At 40.1% G+C, this 21,031-nt stretch overlaps 1 protein-coding gene across 15 annotated transcripts in view; it reads right to left on the reverse strand.

Annotated features, from left to right (window-relative positions):
- Window positions 1-1,051: 1,051 nt before the first annotated feature.
- The window catches only part of ELAVL4 (ELAV like RNA binding protein 4), a 63,871-nt gene continuing 43,891 nt past the window's right edge, over window positions 1,052-21,031 (reverse strand). For 8 of the 15 annotated variants that reach the window (XM_012575338.5, XM_030278779.4, XM_030278785.4 and 5 more), the window contains exons 3-7: window positions 20,019-20,122; window positions 9,960-10,113; window positions 9,401-9,626; window positions 7,970-8,008; window positions 1,052-3,814 (exon numbers count right to left, since the gene is read on the reverse strand). In XM_012575338.5, coding sequence (XP_012430792.1) covers window positions 3,487-3,814; window positions 7,970-8,008; window positions 9,401-9,626; window positions 9,960-10,113; window positions 20,019-20,122 — 851 coding nt within the window. In that variant the 3' untranslated portion in view covers window positions 1,052-3,486. Of the gene's footprint in view, window positions 3,836-7,969; window positions 8,009-9,400; window positions 9,627-9,959; window positions 10,114-20,018; window positions 20,123-21,031 lie in introns of all 15 variants that reach the window. The other 7 variants (XM_072933037.1, XM_072933035.1, XM_072933041.1 and 4 more) reach the window with 1 other exon arrangement.

The following is a 21,031-nucleotide window of genomic DNA, read 5'->3' on the forward strand; positions in this document are numbered from 1 at the left end:
AATGCTATAAAGCAGCTAGAACCATAGTAAATAGTGCTGGTTATAAAATAGCACTTTCTTAAATGGAAAGTGCAGGGTTTTCTTTTAAATGGGCTGATGTATGTGGTAAAGTGTATATATATGTATATGATCAAAATATGGGTCTACACATATATAGGCAGATGGAAGGATGATGTTTATCAGAGCCAAGTCTTTAAACAGACCAAATTAACCACTTCTGCTTTTTACTATGGCATGGTGAGGTGGATTTAAGGATGAATTAAGCAAGCTGAAAATTTAAGAACAAACTCATTCTGTGGCTTGAAATTAATTATTATAACCAACATGGTAACTTAATCTCACAAAAACACGAGTTTATTAATAGGTGAAGGAGCTGAAGAACCACACAGTCCATCCAGCCCTCTGATAGAGTTTCCTAATCTCAGTTACGAAATTCAATGCTGCAGTTTTACAAGGTACATATTCTCAATTAGTGAATGTTACAGAACATAAACATGAAGTGAATATTTGTATTAATGAGATTCAAACAAGTCAACTGAAAGAAGTATCAACTCTAGTTATAACACATGGTGAAAAGAATCAAATTTGGAATGTGATCATATATACTGTTGTACATCAGACAATATGTACACTGTTTCATATTGCATGACATTCATAGCATATTCATAGAAAAGTCAAACTAAATGATGGCTTAAAAACTGTTATCACTGAAATTTGCTCACTATGATTTAAAGTGTTGATATTGACTGAGTTAATATTTTCATTGTGTAAAAATACTGTATATAGTAGAAACCCTTCAGCATCTTCCACATTCAAATAAATGAAAGTTACAGTTTGGTATTTGGTGTTCAACATATTAAATTAAATGGCCGATTCTTTCTGGCCTTTGGAAGGAAAAACAAATCATGAATATGCTCAATCTGGTTTGACTAGAACGTTTCTCTCTTGAAGACCTTGCTTCTGGAATCAGAGACTAAACCTCGACCTCGGCTGAGGTGCGGCTGGGAACACTAAAACATCTGAACACACTTAAAAAGGTGGAAAGTCCATAGCCATTCTACACACTTTCATTTATTGTCTGGACAATTAAAGTACAAATAATTCAAACACAACAAGGTTATGAAAAAAACATTTACAATACTTTCCCTCAGAAATGATCTAAACTAGCAAGGTTAACATGAAGTCATTCATTATAACTAAAGTATACAACTGCCTGGTCCTAAGAAAGATTTTTTAAATTATTATTATTATTCAGATAGTAAAACACATCGTAGAGAAAAGATTCTGACATGCCTTCCCCACTAATGCTTAGCAAATGCATCAAAACTTTCCCAGCAAACTGCGCTCATTCATAGCAGATGATGTATAAAGGTTTCCCTGAACATTGAATGAGTGTTCCTTTAAACTAAAATCTAACATTGTTAAAGTAAAAAACTGATAAAATTATGATGCAGCCTTTGCTTTTAGTTATTTGTCTACTACAAAAGTTTGCCTCTTCAGTGTGAAAAAACAATACTTAGTCTACATGCAGTTAGTGGGTATAGCATGGAAAAAATGCACAAAATAAGCACAAGTTATAAATAACCATAACGTTTTATTACCATTAAGACTAAACTTGTATTGAAAAGATTTTATATAACAAGACAAGAAAAGCAATAGCAAATTTAACTATCAACTAGATTATGCATAGCGAGTAACTGTTTCTAGTACTCAGGGAAGAGCATGACCCTTTTTTGTTTTAAATATATAACCGTACAAAGCACAAACATACTAAAATGATCAGTGCACTGGACATGGGAGAGCACCCCCTCAGTCATTTTGTTCCCTTAGCTCTGTTTTCCCCAATCTGAATTACATTAAAATAAAGACCCAGTTGTTTTCTTTTCTACTGTGCAGTAAGAAAAAATATTCACAACAAACATGACAATATATCAAACAATATTTCTACACAAGTTACCTTGATACCTCTGTCACTTAAGTATCATAAGAAAACATTTTAAGACATATACAAACAAAACTAGCAAAGTGTTACAACTTATAATAAATTAACCAAAAGAAAAAATAACTTTATATATATATATATTTATATTATATATACACATACACACACAACAAAATGACACAATAATATGCTTCTTCCCATAGTTTAAGTAAACAAATAAGTAGACTAGCCAAACTAGCTATATTTGATTTTGGCCATATGCATCACATCGGCAATTAAATAAATAAGTGTTTCAAGCAACATAAACAGTGTTCCAAATGTGCCAACACAGCCCAATTATATTAGCTTGGGCTATAAAGTGAATTTGAAAATTCTTAACAAATTTAAAGCAAATGTATTTTTTTCTAAACACATTACATTTAACTATGATACTAAGATATGTAAATAATTTTGTAGCACCTACTGCTCAAACCAAGGAAGTTTTTGATCAAAAAATTAATTTTTTTAACTTTTGTTCTGCTGATATCCCATACTGATGACTTAAAGAAAAACTGTCTTGCAACTCATCTCCTTGCTTTTGGGTTTTGACTGTGGGTAACTGCGTGCCTGGGAAGAACACTCTCCCGTACTGTATTTAATATTTTTATTACATGCTATGAAAAGATACGAAGATCATCTGTTTGTAGCCCATCCTTCAAAAAACAATCTACTAATCCAGTTTAAAACACACATCTTGATCTCTAAAAAGTTACCAGTGCAGTATGAACATGACAAAGTTGTCAATTTCCCCTAAATTAGCCAGTCAAAATATTTTTTCTCAAATCCAGATTCTCTTGTAAAAATTCTTTATATTTTATAAAAATAGATTTTTCTTGAAACCCATTTTCAGCAAAGAGACCACCTCTTTGGCAACATTGTTAATGTTATTTAAATTGTTATGTCATCAGGTATCCCCCGTTACCCCATTCCCTAACAGAAGACTGTTTAGTTCACATGATACAAAAGAAAAAAGGAAAAATAAAAAAAGTTGCAAAATTATGTTCTTCTTTTTGCAATTTTTATTGTTCCTCTTTAATTTGCGTGGGGGGTTTACCAATCTGATTCAATCAATGTTTTGAAAAAACAGAAAAGAAAACAAAAAATCTTTTTTTTCCTCGCTTTTAATCCCATTAGTTCGTAAAAATTGTTTTTTGTTTTATTATTTTTTCAAATGAGTGAATGGTCATCTTAAAAAGACCCACCTTCAAGGAAGGTAGTAAAACTAGCTGGCCGGGTAAAAATCCCTGCACATTGTTATCTATGTATATTATATTCAACAACGACAGCTATGAAAGAACATTCAATGCATCAAAGGTTTTTTTTTTTTCTAAGCATTATAAAATCCTTTCCTGTTCCTCACAGGATATCCAATGTTTTAATACTTAGGCAACACTGGCTTATAAAGTCCATGGTTGAATATAAGCCTTGAAGAGTTTTTTTTTTTGTTTTGTTTTGTTCGTATATATATTTATATATATATATTTTAGTAAGTAAGGATATGAAATTCAGGATTTGTGGGTTTTATTGGTTTTAAAGGAAACTTGCAATACTCTGTCTCCTAAACGGTATCCATTAAGGCTGGCAATCGCCATGGCAGCTTCGTCGTAGTTGGTCATGGTGACAAAGCCAAATCCCTTGCACTTGTTGGTGTTGAAATCACGGATCACCTTGACATTATTGACCGCTCCAAAGGGACCAAACAACTGCCACAGCACGCTCTCATCCGAGTCAGGAGACAGGTTGTAGACGAAGATGCACCATCCAGTCCCGGTGTGACCAGGGATATTCATTCCCACAAGGCTCGTCATACCATCAATTGTGATCGGAGAAAACCTACCGAGCAAAAAGAGGGGTCTATTCTAAATACATCTCTTGGCAGGAGCTATAGGGGTCCAAGACTTTAAAGTCAGTAAGCCAATGAAGGTTCTGGATCCTGTCCCTGGGAGATGACCACAGAGCCACCCTTCCTCTCTAGCTCTTGATGAAGCGGAGGGGAGCTGTGCTAAATGAAATCGCCAAATCTGGGCATAAATGCAGCTCCCTCCGAGGATGAGCCCTGCTTAGATGTGTACAAAGACCTCAGAAAATAAATGCTTGAGGACAATCTGAGTCAGAGAGGGCCTGCACACACTGTGATAAACAACAGCTCGTGTAAAAAGGGCCTGCAAAAATTTGCCACTTATTTCCAGCACTGATATAAGTTTCAGGACAGAGATCTAATGCTTCATCTCCTACTAGTCTGCCGTGAAAAAACCCAAGCAAACTTCAAGACCTATTTTAAAGATTAATAAGAAATGCCTTTGTCAGGATTCAGCAGTAATGGTAGCTTCTTCAGCTAAAAATACTATTAGAGAGATGTCTCTAAGTGGTAGATTTTATTTGTCTTCCTAACATGGTCCTTAATTGACGTACACTGGGGAAAAAGTCCAGGTAATAAAGCATCCTAAAGCCAGCCACATATGAAAGAAGGTTTATGTAGCAATTGTAGGATAAGTAGAACATAAATATAATTAATGAGCACATCAACTGATACCTTCATACTGTGAGGCTTCATTTCCACGACAGGCTTCAGGTCCTTCAAAAAGTCAGTGCAAGGACTAACTCCCAGAATTCAATAGAGCACCCTACTGTTTTCTCCCTCTCTGTCCTTTGGGACTTTATCTGCTGTCTTCAGATATTTGAGGTAAAGCCAGGTGCTTATGAACACAGATCCATCACAGGATAACAAAAGCTGGGCAGGATCTATGGTGATCATCTGATCAGCCTCCTGCTCCAAACAAGGCAAACTTCTCAAATGAGATCTGCTGCTCATGGCCCTGCAGAGGGAAGCTTAGGAAATCTCCAAGGACAGGAACTCTGCTCCTGCAGCCTCTGCTGCAGGGCTCCATCCTCACTGAAAATGAGCTCCCCTTATCCTCAAGTGGAATTTCCCCTGCTGCAGCCTGTCACTGCTGATGGTCGTCCTCCTGCATCTGATCTCTGCAAAAAACTTGGCTTCACCTTCTTTCTAAAGCCCCTTGTAGCAGCAGTCAGGGGCTCAACTCTACATTTGCCTTTCCCAAATCTCAGCGTGTTCCTGCAGCTTTCCAAGGTCTCCCCAGTGGCAGCCATGGCCAGCAGCAGTGACAGCCGCTGCTCCTCACCAATTCGGTGTCACCCGCTAATGCGAGGAGGGCGCAGCGCAGCCCATGACTCAGGTTATTAATGAAGATGTTAAGCAGTATCAGCCCTCAGGATCAACATAATTTTCCTTTCATCAGGGTGGAAAAAAAATTGACATGCTTTCTGAAGCTACACTTTGGGATATGTTTTAAAATAACAACTGCTCAGAGGAAACGTCTTAAAAATCCAGTTTCACGTGTACCTTCAATATGATGAGTTTCAATACCAAAATGGAATAATAATTCCTCAGGATTTTCTGAGCGATGATTGAGGGAGCAGAGGGAGAGACTCTGTTGCTGAGCGAGTTCTTGTGCTCTCCAAAACTTTTTACACTTGTAATAATTTCCACATTTCGCAATCTGCACAATATTATGCAGTGTATATTAAATAACCATAAAGGGAACTACACACTTGATGGTTGCTCACTGTTCTGTTGACGCCTGACGGCACTTTTTATGTATATTCAGGGAAAAAGAAGACACTCAGAATATACATCTTAAGCTGAGGATCATCACTGGGGTGTAGCTGTGCTGTAAATGAGCAGTTCACAAATGCTCACAGCATCAGATCCTCAGGAAGGTTTGCAGACAGTCTATTAAAAATCCATGGCAATTTTCCAACTCAACTTCACTTTTGCAAATCCTTATCTCAACACATTTTAGTTTCTCTCCTTCACAGTGAAACCAGTGACATTATCACAACAGTTCAGCACAGAAAGGCTGGACAAGGCCAATTTCTACTGCTCCTTCCACTGCAGGTGGAAATAAGGATAGGAAATAAGGCACAGCCAGGGCCTGTACAAGCCAACAGCTTCAGCTCATTTTGAAATCTGGAAGATGGGACTTCAAGTCCATCACTTGCCAGTGCTGACTGTGCCAGTAACATACATAAGCCAGCAAACACTGCTTTTCTGGAATGTTTAAATTTAATGTGAAATACAATACTGCGGGATACACCATGCTCTAAGTAAGGATGATGTAAAACCTGCACAATGCAAAGCTGTGCGTGTCACAATGCATTGTAAGGCTTTGCAAAGGGTTAAAGTTTCCTACAGTTCACTGGAGAGCAGCTTTTCCCTGGAAACCTTTAGGAGCAGCTTTCAACTATTTATGTGCCATGAGCACAGCAGCTGCTGTAAATCCAACAAAACATGCACGAAACTGGTGCAAGTGTATGACACAAATACAAGATCACCTATCGCATAAGGAGCTTTGCTTCTAGCAAGCAATCTGAAATTAGCCTCAATAAAACCTTTTTTCCACATCAGCATGTCTCATTTTCCATCAGTACCACACAGTTAGAACAGGGAGAGCCAATCTCCTGTTTCTGAAGCAGCTTCAGAAATTACCAGTGTGGTATTTTTTGTGACCTTGCACCTATAAATTCAGGTTTTGCTAGTGCAGGTACAATTGCCAAGGTTTGCTGAGAGGAGATAAGAACTAATTTAAGATGCCTGCAAAATGACTTTGAACACTGCTGTGTTTTTAGAGTAACACTGCAGACAGTGTTGAGAAAGCAGATGTATAACCCATAAAGGCAGGTAATTGCTCTTTTCCTCTGCTCAGGCTAAGCCTATCCTGCACCCCATGCCAGCCCAATTCCAGCAAAGGAGCAGCAGCAGCAAAGACCCAAGGAAACCTCCCAGAACAAATCCACCCTTCTGACACTGACTTGCACCTGGACAGACACTCACCTGGGAGCGTTTCCATGTTTCTGACAAGATATCAGGGAACAAATAGGGTGGGAGAACACAGGAGACGGGGTGTGATAAAATCAGGCAGGGGGTCTGACTCACTGTATCCCCATCAGCACTAAGGGTGTCCCAACACAACCAACGTGCCCATGAACACCAGCACTGGTGCTGCTGGGGAGAAGCTCTAGTTTGGACTTGCTCTTGTGCATACTCAAGAGTTCAGATCTGTGCTGAGTTACTGAGGGGTTAAACCCCACCTTACTGTCTGCTACTAAAGACATACTTACCATACCTTTTTAGAGGATGAGCTTCAAACAAAAGCTCAAGTAATTTTCGAGTGTGGCGAGTAGACCATTTCAGAAGATTAAGTAGTACTTTCTCATCTTAATCTGGACATCTTAGAGTAACATCAGGAATAAGACTACATCTTTGTTTTGCTGCAAGGATTGCTTACTCTGATGTTGCCATTAAAAGAAACACTAACAACACATAATCTCATTTTAGCTACCAAACATACTCATGGAACAGCAGAAATGTTGACAGATCAGCTGAGCTTTCATACATGCGTGCACATACAAACACACAGATATTTTAAACAACAAAAAAAAAAATTCAAGGACTGAAAAAAAATTCAAAGTATTAAACCTGTAACAAAAGAAACTTTGGGCTGATTGAGGTGCACACAGCTGTATTTTCAAGTCAAACTTATGATGTCAGATGTGGGAGAAAAGTAGTCTTAATTGTGAGAGACAACAGCAACCTAATTCTGATTTTTGACTTAAATTTTCCATTATCAGATCAGAGATTTGTTAAAAACTCAAGTTAATAGTTTTGGTTCTGGAAAAAGCACCAGTTAGCAGAGCAACTGCAATTTCAGTGCTTGTAGCTGTGGCACCTAAACCATTTGAGAAGCCCACCTGTAAATAAAAAAAGGTTGAAAAACCCCACAGAACTCGCGTGTGAGGCCTTTAAAGTAACAAAACCAACTGAAGTCCAAACTTAAAAAGAATTTGACATGCTGGTGGAAGAAAAGAAGGGATAAAAAAAATAAAGTTAGTGAATTAAAAAAAAATAAATTGTAGCACCAATCTGTGCCAACACGGACATCTGGCAATCTGTGGAATTCTAATTACCTCTTTACGCCATAGGCCATATTAAGCAAATTGTCCAGCCTGAAAAGAGAAGGAGGGTCTTTGGGTTAATGTCTCACAGATGGCAAGATCGCTCAATGGAACTATTATTAATAGTGTTCCATTTTCAAAGAAGAAACGTTCAACAAGTTTCCCACACATCTAAGGAGCCTAACAACTCCCGGCCTGCTTTGTTAAGTCTGAGGTTGTGCTTAAATTTCCACCAGAGCATTTAAAGCCTTTTTTAAACTTGTCTACAGTCTAGAGAAAAGGTTAACCTACAGAGGTTGGTTTTAAAAAATGCACTTAGGATTTGTCTTTTTTTTTATTTATAATTCAACATTTTTTTTGGTAATTCAATTGCTCGCTTTATATTTGCAGTTAACTTCAAAATAAAATATTAAGTCCAAAACTGCTGGAGCAGGAAAATTTCCTGATAATCTGCTATAATATAACACATTATCCCCATTTTATTATATATTATTTAGCATTAATCCTTTATAACATGTCAATCTAAATTGACCACCAAATTTTGCAGAATATAATCATCTGCTTCCCATGGCAGCACAATAAAGTCCTTCTGTCCATGGAATCATTCAGTGATAACATAAATGGACACAGCTGCATGCCAAAGACACAAAAACAAGTGTAAATTTAATGTATCCAATGACTTTTTATGATCTTTAATTCATTAACACTTTTCATCACTGACAAACTAAAATTACTTCTGAATAATTTTCTAAAGCCAGTGTGCAACTCAGTTATGCAAATATGTCCAAGCTTTCTTTCTTGAAGGCAGACTTTTTTATTTGAAAGCTGGGTTGCCTGAGAACTATTAAGTATGAAAGTAATAGGAACATCACATATTGCTAACACTGCCTTATGCATCAGATGGAAACAGTGTATTCAGAATGCAAAGCATAAAACATCCCCAAAAGCATCTGAAGACTCACACCAAAGACTAATACAAGGGCTCTTTATACTAAGAGCAGATATCTCAGGCTAATAAATTTAATGATACTCCTGCTGACTGGGACAGACTCAGCTTTTTTCCTGCTACCAATCCACTGTCATTAACATCAAAGTCTAAGCTGCATCAAAACTGTAGTAATATAGCAGAAAATAAAAGCATTACCCAAAAAGAGAGAAAGAACAGGACAGTCACTGCTCATTTGATTACCAGAGTAACTCTATTCTGTCCTTCCTTTTTCTATGAGCCTTCATGAGATCTGATCGTACAGTACTTCAGCTGTTTTAGTAAATACAACATGACTACTGCTGTCAGCAGATTTTCCTCCTCATTCTCCAGGAAAGAATATTTAATTTTACAAACAAAATCAGGTCAGCCTACGCAACTAAAGCATATTTTTCCTGCACAGCACCTGCCCCACACTGTTGTTGCTGGTGGAACTCAGTTCTTTTCCAGGTAATTACCTGAATCTCTGAGCCTGGTGGTGAAGTGGTCCAGGGTAGCGTCTGTTGGGAGACTGATACAGCTGTGAAAGGAGTGCCTGGCTTGTTTTCTGGCTGGGGTTATTGGCAAACTTCACAGTAATTGGTTCTGTAGCACCACTAGGCTTCTGGCCATTTAGTCCCTTTATGGCTTCTTCTGCCTCTATTCTCTTATCAAAACGGATAAATCCCACACCTCGAGAAACCCCTGGGAAGTAAAAACATGCAAAGAGATGAATATTCGTAGGAACAGCCTCATTTATGCAACGAACAAACTGAATGTTGGGTTCGACTTCACACAATAGGTGGCTTGCAAATTAAGGAAAGTCCTGTAAAGAAAAATCCTCTTCCCAATCCCAATATTTTAAGTAAATAATATTCTGTATTTTGATAGTCCCTCATTAAAGAGGTAGCAGTTATACCTCTAGTTACATTTATAAGCATTTTACACTAGAAGTCAAAAAAAACCCAGCTGCAGACATTTGCAATTTTGCCACTTCCAAAAAAACCATGCACGTATCAAGAAAAGTTTTCTTTTAACCTGTGACTTGATCAACCAGAATCCGTGAGGTGATGATGCGCCCATATTGTGAGAATAACTGCTCTAATTCTTTCTGGGTCATGGTTTTGGGAAGGCCGCTGACATACAAGTTTGCATCCCGGATGGATGCTGAACTTGGACGGGCATATGACACCTAGGGAGAGAAAAGGAGAGCAGTGTTAGTGAGCTACAGCCACCCTTGGCATTTTGGACAGATAATGTTCTGCTCTTTCACAAGACACAACCCCGCAGTTCAGACAGGACCTGCTCTGTGAAACCAGCAGAGCCAGGAAGGACTGGAGGAACAAAGGAAGAGCTGCAGAGACCTTAAAACAGACACTGAAGTGCAGTGATAAAATAACCATTGTTCAGAGGTGGATTAATGTGCACCTTCCCACGCACGGCTCTGTAAATTTGCCCCCACGGGTGTGGGTGTGTGGATGATTTGCCGTAGCCAGCCCCGCACGCTGAAATTCCTGCATGTTTTTCTTTTTCCCCTCCAAGTGTCTGAAACAGATCAGGTTATTTGCAGAGTGATCTTTTGTGCTCCCTCTCTTTGTGTTTGCATCCTGAGCTGGCAAGATCTGTTCTGGATGAACAGTAAAGTACTGGTGAAATTAGACTAAATGAACATCTGCTCAGGGAGCTGTAGTCTGACACTCATTGTCGGATCTGCAATTTATCACAAGAAGTTCCCTTGCATTATAAAGCCCAGAACCAGACCATAAAATATTATGACCAAGTAAACAAGAAAATCTAGCTGTGGCACTGCATGTGTGCTGTTGGAAAATTACTAATTCAAGCCTCTTAACTGCTTTTCTACCTATGAATCAGATTTATAATTATAACAGGTGCATAAAAAGCCTTCTGCACTTTAAAAATAATATATACATTTAGAATAAACACATTTAACATAATAAACACACTTCTTGGATAAAGCCTAATGGCAAATATTCAGCACAGATCATGAATTACTTTGCAGCACATCTGAAAAAGCACTGGAACCCAAGCTGAACATTCTGCACTTCATTTTGATTTATTTCAATACAAACAGATCAGAACTCTCTTGCATTATGTCTTAAAATGTGTCGAGGAAGGAAGTGGGGGGGTTTCCATCACAAACACAATACATTCAGCAATTGTCTTCCCCTCTTCCTGAGCCTCAGCCTGAACACAGATGATGTCAAGTGAATGTCTATGTGTTTTATGTGTCAAAGAGTTGTCTTTATGCACTCCACGCCTAAAAATAGATGTTGACTCAACACCGAAAAATTATGTTAATGACTAATATTTGCTTCCTAAATCTTCTCTGCATAATAGCAGACAAACTCTAAGGATTCTAGATTTTAAGGTTTTTGGCAATTTCTTTATAGCTTACATGTTTGTCCATAACCTTTTAAATCTAACATTTACAGAGAAGGCTGGGGAGAGGAGGTGGAAAATTCAGGGAAATAAATATGAAATAGAGATTAGTTAAAACATTTGCATCAATAGAGGCAAGCTCAGGCACACAGCACAAAGGCTCAAGCAAAACATGAGGAGCAGAGAAACCTTCAGGTACTGAAAGAAGGATATTGGGGTAGAAATTATTTCGTGCCACAGCCCACGAGTTTCTGACGGGCTGCAGCATTTCCATCGCTTCCCTGCTGGTCCTGAATGCCCCTCTGATGGATCCAGGACCAGAACACATATGGACGGCACCACTTGGCCTTTATGTAACAAGGCTCAATCCAGACCCTAGGGGACACCAGGGATAATCACATGGTGCCTTCACCTACAGCTTGGTTTGGTGCTGGGGCACTTGGAAAAGCAGATTCTCCCTCCCCACTCTGCAAACGCCTCACCTTGAGAGGGCACTCTAAGGCACCTACAGTTTAACCTACTTTAGGAATAACAGCTTAAAAAACATTTAAGAGCCTCTCTGGAGTGAGGGTAGGGATCTTACCTATTCCTCAAAACTGAGAACAGCAAAATGAATAAAAGTTCCCGGGCAAACAGCCAGGGGTTTCCTTTGGGTTTCTCACTCTGGCACATTCATTAACCAAATGCCACGTTACAGGGAAGATGAAAAGTACTGGGATATGCAAAAAACACTACTTCCCAGAGCAATGAGTGCCTGACATTTTATATATATACACTTCTACTTACAGAAGGCTCGCTGCTCTCGTGGGCCTTGCAGGCAGGCAGAGGAAGGAGGCTGCTCACACTCCCAACCCTCCACTCACAGCACATGTGAACACCTATCGCTGCTCAGGTCTAGTTTTTATTTCCTCCTGCAATCAAACATTCAGGCTGCAGGGGAGCCTGAGCCAAAGAAAGAAGCTGCCAAAAGCAACTCAGCCGTCTTTAATATCAAGGAGAAAAGGTTGCGGAGCTGAATGGACTCAAGGCTGGTAATGTCAATTATTTATCTGCTTTTGAATCTTTTTCATCTTCCCTCTGAGGTCAGCCAATGACAAATCGATCAGTTAGAGTGTGCCATCCTGCTTTCAAGCTATTATTCAGTTAGTGCTGAGGATGGGATGTCTTCCCATGTGTGAGCTATCAAAGGAAGAAATCGCCCACCCTGACCCTCCATCACACCAGAAGCTCCTTATGCTGTGCGAGTTAAAATGGGAGAAAAACCAGCTCCCATTTTATCCCTGCAAACCGCAAAGCGCTGCGTGAGGACGCTGCATTAATTCTTTATATTCACACTCAAAAATAATTTTTTTCCCCCTTCCTTTGCTTACGGCAGTGTTAGCACCCTGTAATGAAACAGAGTGTTGAAATAGAAAAGAATATGGAATCCTAGCCACCACAAGGAATTCAAATAATGAGCTAGAGAACACCAAGCTACTGTTTGACCCAGGAATCTCTCAGCATTAAAATGTTTGTCCGCTCGTACAATGGTTGAAGGACGAACCGTGGCGCTGGATTTCACTGCATAAGATCATTTCAGAGTTCTGCGGTCGAATTTGCAAGAAGATAATAAAATATTGTACAATTCATTTAATGGCTTGCTGGCCTCAGATGTTCGTTTCTATAAATACATATATAATAACTATGAAAAACATTTAATAGGACATTTCTCATCTGACATTAACCATTAGCCTGTGTTAAGGGCTTCTCTTCATAATAAAAAGCCATCTCCAGAGGCTGCACCACTGTTTCCCAACACCACTGCAGCATCACAAGGTCCAGCATTTCATATCTTCCATGGCAAAGCACATTTTTCTTCAGGTGCACAGAAAATATCTCAAAGTAATTATCTTCCCTATTGATTTCCTACCTGCTTTCCCATATAGAAAACTTTTTGAAAAATTACTAACCTCGAGACTCTTCAGAACATAAATTGAATCGGTTTGGCCTTCCCAAGCCAGAGCCCACAGCAAAGGCACCCAGAGGCATGAATGCATCCCATTTGTCTTATGGAACAAGTAGCAGCAGCCATTTGAACTCTGCCACTTAACCACTTTGCTGCTGCTCCCTGTAAGAGATGCCTTCCTGGGCAACTCCTGTGCTAACCCTGGACTTCTCAAACATCTAAGTCCATTTCTAGAAGCCTCCTTGTAAAATTAAACTCTGGTCTGCTCTGAAGAGGAACTACATCATCCTTTCCTGGAATGATACGCGGTGCCAGCATAGCCACGCTGCCCTGGACACATCTGAGCAGCAACCAAACAGCTAATTTTGCAGATGCCAACCTTCTCAGAGATGTATCTTGCTCTGCATCTACCATTCCTCACCTGGGGAATGGGAAAGCACACAGGAGCCTTGAATCAGGGTGCAGCACAGGCACCCAAGGCACCCACCCAGGGCACCTGCAGTCCCCAGGACACCTCTCCAGCCACAAGCAGCTAAGGGGCAGTCAGTGTTAAGTGACTCCCCGGGCTTTCAAAAAGTTTGTGCAACATTCAAGAATACCAGACTTCTTGGTGACCTTAATACAGAGACTTTGCTTTGTCTTTTTGTAACTCTGAAATACAGGATTTCTTGTACAATTTTTTGGGGTGAGTCATTTGGCATTTTTCCGCCTGAAGTCCAGTTTAAAATGGGGACGACCCTTCCCTCAGTTGCTGCCCCTTATCCCACTGGTACAAACTGGAAGAGCTTTAACACAACCACTCAAAAGCCTCACACATGTAAATAAAGCACAATCTCACTTGTTTAATGCACATCCAAAACTAGAAGTAAAATCTGCTTAGCACCAGTGAACGGGCTATGGCAGAAAGAGACATTTCCCCACAGCCACTTCTAAACCCTCAACTGTGTCCTCATTTTGTGCAAAACCAGATTTGAGACAACCTCCTGTGAAAGCTCTGTGCTTTGTCAGAACAAGCAAACACAAAAGCCCTCTGGTCCAGAGGCTGAAGACCAGGATCTGAAATACTTTCACTGCTCTGTCCTTCCTCTTCCCTAAGCCCTTGGCTGGAGGATGGAGGGGAGTGACAATGCACTTGACTGTTGAGCGATTCAATGCCATTTTACAGAGATTAATTATAATTGCAGGTACAATGGTCTATCCCATCATTTCAAAAAAGACATCCATGGATAATAAACCAGGAACACTCTTGGCTGTGTCAAGAGCAAGGCTAAAGGAAATAATTGCTCTGGCTCTGTGGAGTGAAAAGGACTCACTGGCAAAACCGAGGCAGTAAAAAGAGAAACTGTGATTAAGAGAAGATGCATGAAATTAAGAGGCAGAGACCCTCTGGTACCTGCTGAAAGCAGCAGAACCAAAGCTGAGTCTTCAAATGCAGCACTGAAAGGTCCTCTGAGCACCAATATCACTGCAGGCAAAAAGAGTAGAGGAGGGCTTGTTAACAAGCTCTACAAAGTCCACAGGGTTACACTGACAGAGGCTCCTAAAGAGCAAAACAGGAGTCAACTTAGTTGAGGCTTTCCAGGTCTTTGTCATCTTTAAAGTTTCTGGTCCAAGACTTTGTCCTGGGGAGTAGCAGCCACAGCAGACAACCCCTCTTTGACTGTGAGCTACCATAAAGGAGAACAAGCAGTTAATTTCAAATGAAGCTACAAAATAGCTACATCCCAAATCTGCAGTTTGTGCCTGTAATGTGAATTTTCAGGAAAGGGGAAAAAAGGGGGCGCAATGCAACTGCACACAAGACACTCAAAACCACAAATCCCTCCTTGCTGCAGTCCAACATACGCAGCTACCCCTGCACTTTCCCATCTCTTCCTCCTCGCAGAGCATCCAAGCTTCTCCTGTGCCTTGCCCTGATCTCTCTGTACACCCTCTCCTTACCACCCAGCTTGCACAACATCCCATTTCTTCCGAGGGACAGGAGGCTGCAGGCAGTGCCCTGGGGAGACTGTGGAAAACACTGGGTTTTGTCCAAGCACTGCACCAAAGGCACCCAACACCACCGCTCTGTACCATCCCTGTCAGCAACCCAGCACTTCTTGGCTGCCACCCAAACTGTGTTCAGCTCCCCCCACACCTCCCAAGGAGTCTAGGATGGGGTGCAGGAGATGCAGTCTCTTCCCCAGCACTCCCTGCTGCAATTCCTCCTCCGCCGAGCACGGCTGGAAGGCAATCATTTTGACAAATGACTTTGTAGGACAGAGAAGTCTCAGGCTGCTGTTATTTGGTTACCCTACAGTGACAGGATGGTTTGTAGTTTTGTGGACAATTACAAGAATTAACATGGACAGATTTAGAGCCTGAGTTTTGTGGAAATAGCTGGCATTTTGAAAAATGCCACAGAAACCAAGATAAATAGGAAGATCTTTCAGCAGTAATGTTACTACTTTATTTTCAGAAAAAGCAGCATTACCTTCTCCCACAGCCTTAAATTACTGTATTTTAAACTAGGACCATCCAGACCGACTGATCAAAACAGGAGAGTAAAGCAGAAATACAAAATTCCATGATATTCATTAAATTTAACTGAAAATTAAAGTAACTAGAAAAAGCCTCTGAGCACAGAGGAATCATCTTATCCATTTGGTATTTTACCATTGGATAGATATGATGGATTTAAAAACTGGAGGTTATCAAGGGCTCAGAGAACCCAGATTCCTTCTTCCCTTCTGGGGACATCTCCCTTTCCTCCAGCAGTGTCACAGCATGTACCTGCTCCTGTGAGGGAAGGAAGAAGCAAACCTATTTCTCAGGCAACAGAGAAAAAGGAAGAGAGAAAGGGGTGCACAAGACTGCACTTTAGGAGGTCACTGGCTCTTTTTAGATTTCAAGCTTCCTTTCAAAACTGTTCCGCCCTTGTTCCAATGAAGCCAGGTCACCTGAATCCCCAAGTAAATTGTAAAACACTTCCTTCGCATCCTTTCAGGCGTTGTCCGTTTTTCAGGGCAAAGCAGCAGTTTAAACAATCTGTACCCCATGCATCACACATCTTATTTTCCTTCTGATATTTGATGCAACTGAATTGCCAGGCAATCTTCAACAGCAGCAGTGACCTTTCATATGCTTTTATGGATGGGCAAATTTAATTTCTAAAAATAGATTCAATTTTTGGAATATATATTTATTTCAACACACACTGTCTCTTCCCTCACTCTAAACTGTTTTGCAGAATTATGTCAAGCTTTAGCTGTAAAAATAAAGTGAAGCTTTTCTCTCTCACAAGATGATGCCGCTATGAAATGGCGTAAATAAAATATGCACTATGATCAGCTGAGGAAGAACAAAATGTGTATAACCTATTACCACCAAACACAACATTCCCTCCAATGCTTTTTCCCAGCAGATATTCTGTAAATCGTCACCTCTCAACTTTGACTTGAAAGGGCATCATTGACTTAAATAAAATGCACATAAATATTTTAGCTGCTAGAGTGAAAAGGGATTATTTATCATAACAATGACAGAATAAAAAGAACATTTCTTCAGTTATTTTAGTCCACACATCAGAGCCGACTGTGCCTGGCTGTTCTGCTGATCCTGCTATTAAGCCAGTTCCTTCTGTGACTGCATGGCTGTTTTGCAAGGCATCAAGAGAGAGAGAACATTAAGCTGCCACAAAAATGTTACAGAAGTGAAAAGGACAGCATCTCAGGCCACATGCATAAAATACATACTTTAGTTTTAAACAGGAATTAAGCCTTGTGGGGTCAAAAAATGAGTGCAAATACAACTCCCCAGAGCCACCTCATGTTCAGTCTAGGTGCAAGGAACAGCAGCACCCACAACACACAGATGGGACAAAGCCAGCAGGACCACAGTGACCTTGGCAAGCAGAAGTAATTTGCCACTGTAAAAGGGCTCTCACAGATTACTCATTTCAACTTTCCTTCCATCAAAACAGCTTCCAAAAGACAGCCAGAGAAATTCTACCTGGAGGACTGCAGCTACCCAACACACATGGACAGGGGCCAAGGTTCAGCCCATCCATCAATAAGGTATTTACAGATTGTCTGAAGCAAAAAACTCAGCCACATTCATGAAGAAATCAGAACAAAGTAATGTTCAGTGCTCTTCCAGCTCCATGTTGTTCTACTAAATATTTTTTAGTCTACAAAACTATATGCCACCAAATTCCTTTCGAGATGTTCTCTTGGGGGAGGTTTTTTAATGCAGCAATGGTGCATTTTTAGTAACTGTAAAGGGCATCTGTAGCTAAAGTAATTGGGTCTGATAATTAAATATAGTATTTCCAACAAGTTTAAATACTTCAGCCTTACAAAGGATGTCAGTGAGATGCTTTAAATCAGTACGTGGGGGCAATGGGCAAGTGAGGAGGTTCAGCAACGCTGAGTCCTGTTCCTCATCATCACCTTGAAACCTTTGGGAAACCAGAAATTTCTCCAGCAACACAAATGCCACTGGCAGCACCAAATACACCTGATTTATCCCTCAGCATGAATACTGGGAAAGCTCCATCCCCACTGCAGAGTACTAGTGAAAGCAGACCGAATTTATCAGAATTTCCAGAAGTGCCACATAATTAAAAATACAAAAAAAAAACCCCAAGGAGGTAAAGGTAAGGTAATCACATGCAATTCTGCAATGAAAATTTGGGTTGGAAACCACTGATTAGATGTCCCTGAGGCCAAAACTTTGGCTGTTGGAATAGAAGGCTCCCTTGGGTTGGTTTTAGGCAACTGCATAAACCCAACTTTATTTAAAAAAACCCAAACGCTATGCTTCCTCCCAGTCATAGAAGAACTTATGCAGCTCCTCTGCATGTAGATTAGATCAATCTCTTTGTTTATTATTAAATTTTAACAGCTTTAAGAACCCCCTAAATGTCCTTTTATTCTATGCTAGTCTATGAGCTATTAACAAACATGAAAACACCAAAACAAACAAATCACTGAATTTCTAAAATTTATACTGAATTTAAAAAAACATACCATGAGTAAGATTTTACATAGGAAGTTCCCAGATAACAAAAGTCTTACTAAGATGCTAAAAAAAGGCATAATGGTTTAATTTTGCACATGAGAAATATATAATAATCACTGGTGTGGGTTCCAGTTTCTGGAGGCCTTTTACCACGAGTTTCCTGTAACCTTGAAATATTATGAATGTAATAGCATTGCTCTGGTTCACAAAAAAGAAAAACAGAGGCAAAGCAACAGAGGTACTAAGGGACAAGAAAGCCAGTTTTTTCCTGCGGCTGAATAATGTTCAGAATATACATGTGCTGCATGAAAAACTGATCTAGATTCTTCAAGTTCTACTGAGTTTTTAAAAAGTATTTTCAAAATATTTTTTCCCTGATAATGTGCCTTTAAAAGCAATTTGGAGAGCAACTTTTCACTGTAAGTGGAAACTGCTGAGTCCAAGCCTGCAGTTCCACCTGCAGCAGTTGATAAGATGGTAGATTTTGCTGCCTTGCCTTACATATTCCTCTAAGTGTTTCCATTAGCTCTTCAAAACCATGCTGTGAGCATTTTGATGTATGGCCCACATGCCTATCTGTGGGATGGAATCTGGATGGTCTGAGGGAGGTTTGGAAGCAGCCTTTTCTATGAAATCCATGCAGCTGCTCCACCACTTTCATAACCCTCAGCTCAGCACTTCTGCTCTTCACTGATCAAATATCAGGGGAAAAACTTCCTTGACACAATCCTCAGAAATATACCAGAATCCAAGAATTATTTTTGCTTCAGGGAATACCACTTTGTCTAAACTATAATCTTTAGCCAGACTGCCAAAACCTACAGTATTGGCCACATTACATCGTACCTTTTTTTGCAAGATACAACATCACTGACATTACTTGTACCAATATTCAGTACAGTAAAAATTCTATTTTTATATTAACACTTTTAGCTTTGAAATACAAATTATCTACAGAAGAAAAATTAAGAAAATGGTGCAAATCAAAAGCCAGCATTCAAAAAAAATGATCAAAGCAGTTTCGGATAATTTGAATCTGATCTGCTGTTTGCTCCTCTTCAATTTTTTGATTCACATCCCTTAAGCTGTATTATTTGTCAGAATTTGGGATGTGGAAATCTTCTGTAAGCTGTTCCATAACAGCTTTTTCAGCCATGCAGCAAAAACTGACAGTGCAGAAGCTTGCTTTTCTTGTGAGACCACTTAAGAAGGTCATTGAATCACTAATGGTCTATTACAAACAATGGAATAAAGAGACTTCGGTGGGAAGCCTCCAGCTTTTAAAAGAATAAATAAAATTAAGGATGTGGAAATTGAGAAATTTTTTTTTTTTGAGAATAACATATTCTAACTTTTGAGAAACATGCTTTCAACACCTGATAATGACAGGAGTGTCACTAAAGGAGAACTCTGTGACAAAGTATTTCCCAAGAAAACATAAAGAAACCTGTATCTACCATCACGTACTTCACCTGTTTATGGATAATGGTATCACTCTGGCTGTTCTATTCTACATTTAAGCCTCACTGTCATGCTTTAAAAAGCTTCCTGTTACTTTCCCCTCTCTTTAACAATAGCAGCAATTTCGGAGAAGAGAGATTTCATCTTCTGCATGTCCGCTCATTGTTCCAAGGAGGAGCTCGTTAACCCCCTTACAATGGAGAATAAAATAGTGATGAAATTGCCAGAAACAGTTCCAACCACTTTCTCCCGTTCCTGAATTGAGCAAAAGACATTTTATATTGTCTTACCTTTATGGTTTTGGTCTGGAGTCTGAGTCCATTTAAAGTGTTAATGGCTTTCTCTGCATCCTTTGGATCAATGTAGTTAACGAATCCATACCCTAAACTCTGCCCTGTTGAAACACAAAAAAATAAAGAAAAAAAGACTCAGTATTTTTCAGCACAGGAACGACTTCCAAGAGTGGAAGCACAATTTTCTTACACTGCTTATTCCATCCTTGCTTTCCCTTACAGTCTCTGCTATTTTCACCATTTCTTTATCTCCTTAATACAGGGGGAGCCATCATAACTTTAAACTGCTGCTCTGAAGATCCTTCTGTAAGAACGAGAAGCAGCAACCCCTCACCCTGCCTTCCCCAGGAGTTTACTGCAAAGCATGCGAGAGGCTTGACAGCAACAGAACTGTGTAATAGTTTTGTGCTGAGCTCCTAATAAATATAACTGCCTGACCTGCCAGTAACAAGGCCACCTCTTAAATAAACACACACATATAATTTTGCTGCTGTTTATAAACAAGTCTTGAAGTATTTAAACCGCAAAATTAGGAAACTGCATTTTTACACTAACCTTGAAGGAGCTGAGGAACAGAAAACCACCTTTACATCTCTTTTTACTGCTCAGTGAGCAGCCAGTAAATAGAAGAAGGGACAGCCCAAATTGCAGCCGGGCGAGGAACCGTGTTAGAGCTCCCCTCGGAGCATTTGAGATGACAGCAAACCCAAACAGTGCAACAACTGCTGCTGTGCACGGGATGGCAGGAGCCCACTTCAGCAGCCAAAAGCCTTTCAACAGCTTCTGCTTGCCCAGCCAGACCCGTGTGTGTGCTTGCAGCAGGACAGACCCGGTTAATAACTGGGGTCAGTGACACAGGGCTGGAGAGGCCGAGCTGTGGGCACTGCAGGGATCATGGACACACACAGGGCTGGGAGAACCCACTCCTCAGGGATCTTCTCCCAGCTCCCGAGCAGCAGCTTTGCAGCACCAATTCTATTAATGCAACGTGACAGACAGCCGCTTCCAGA

This window comes from Taeniopygia guttata, chromosome 8 (assembly GCF_048771995.1).
Source record: "Taeniopygia guttata chromosome 8, bTaeGut7.mat, whole genome shotgun sequence".
Taxonomy (NCBI): Eukaryota; Metazoa; Chordata; class Aves; order Passeriformes; family Estrildidae; genus Taeniopygia; species Taeniopygia guttata.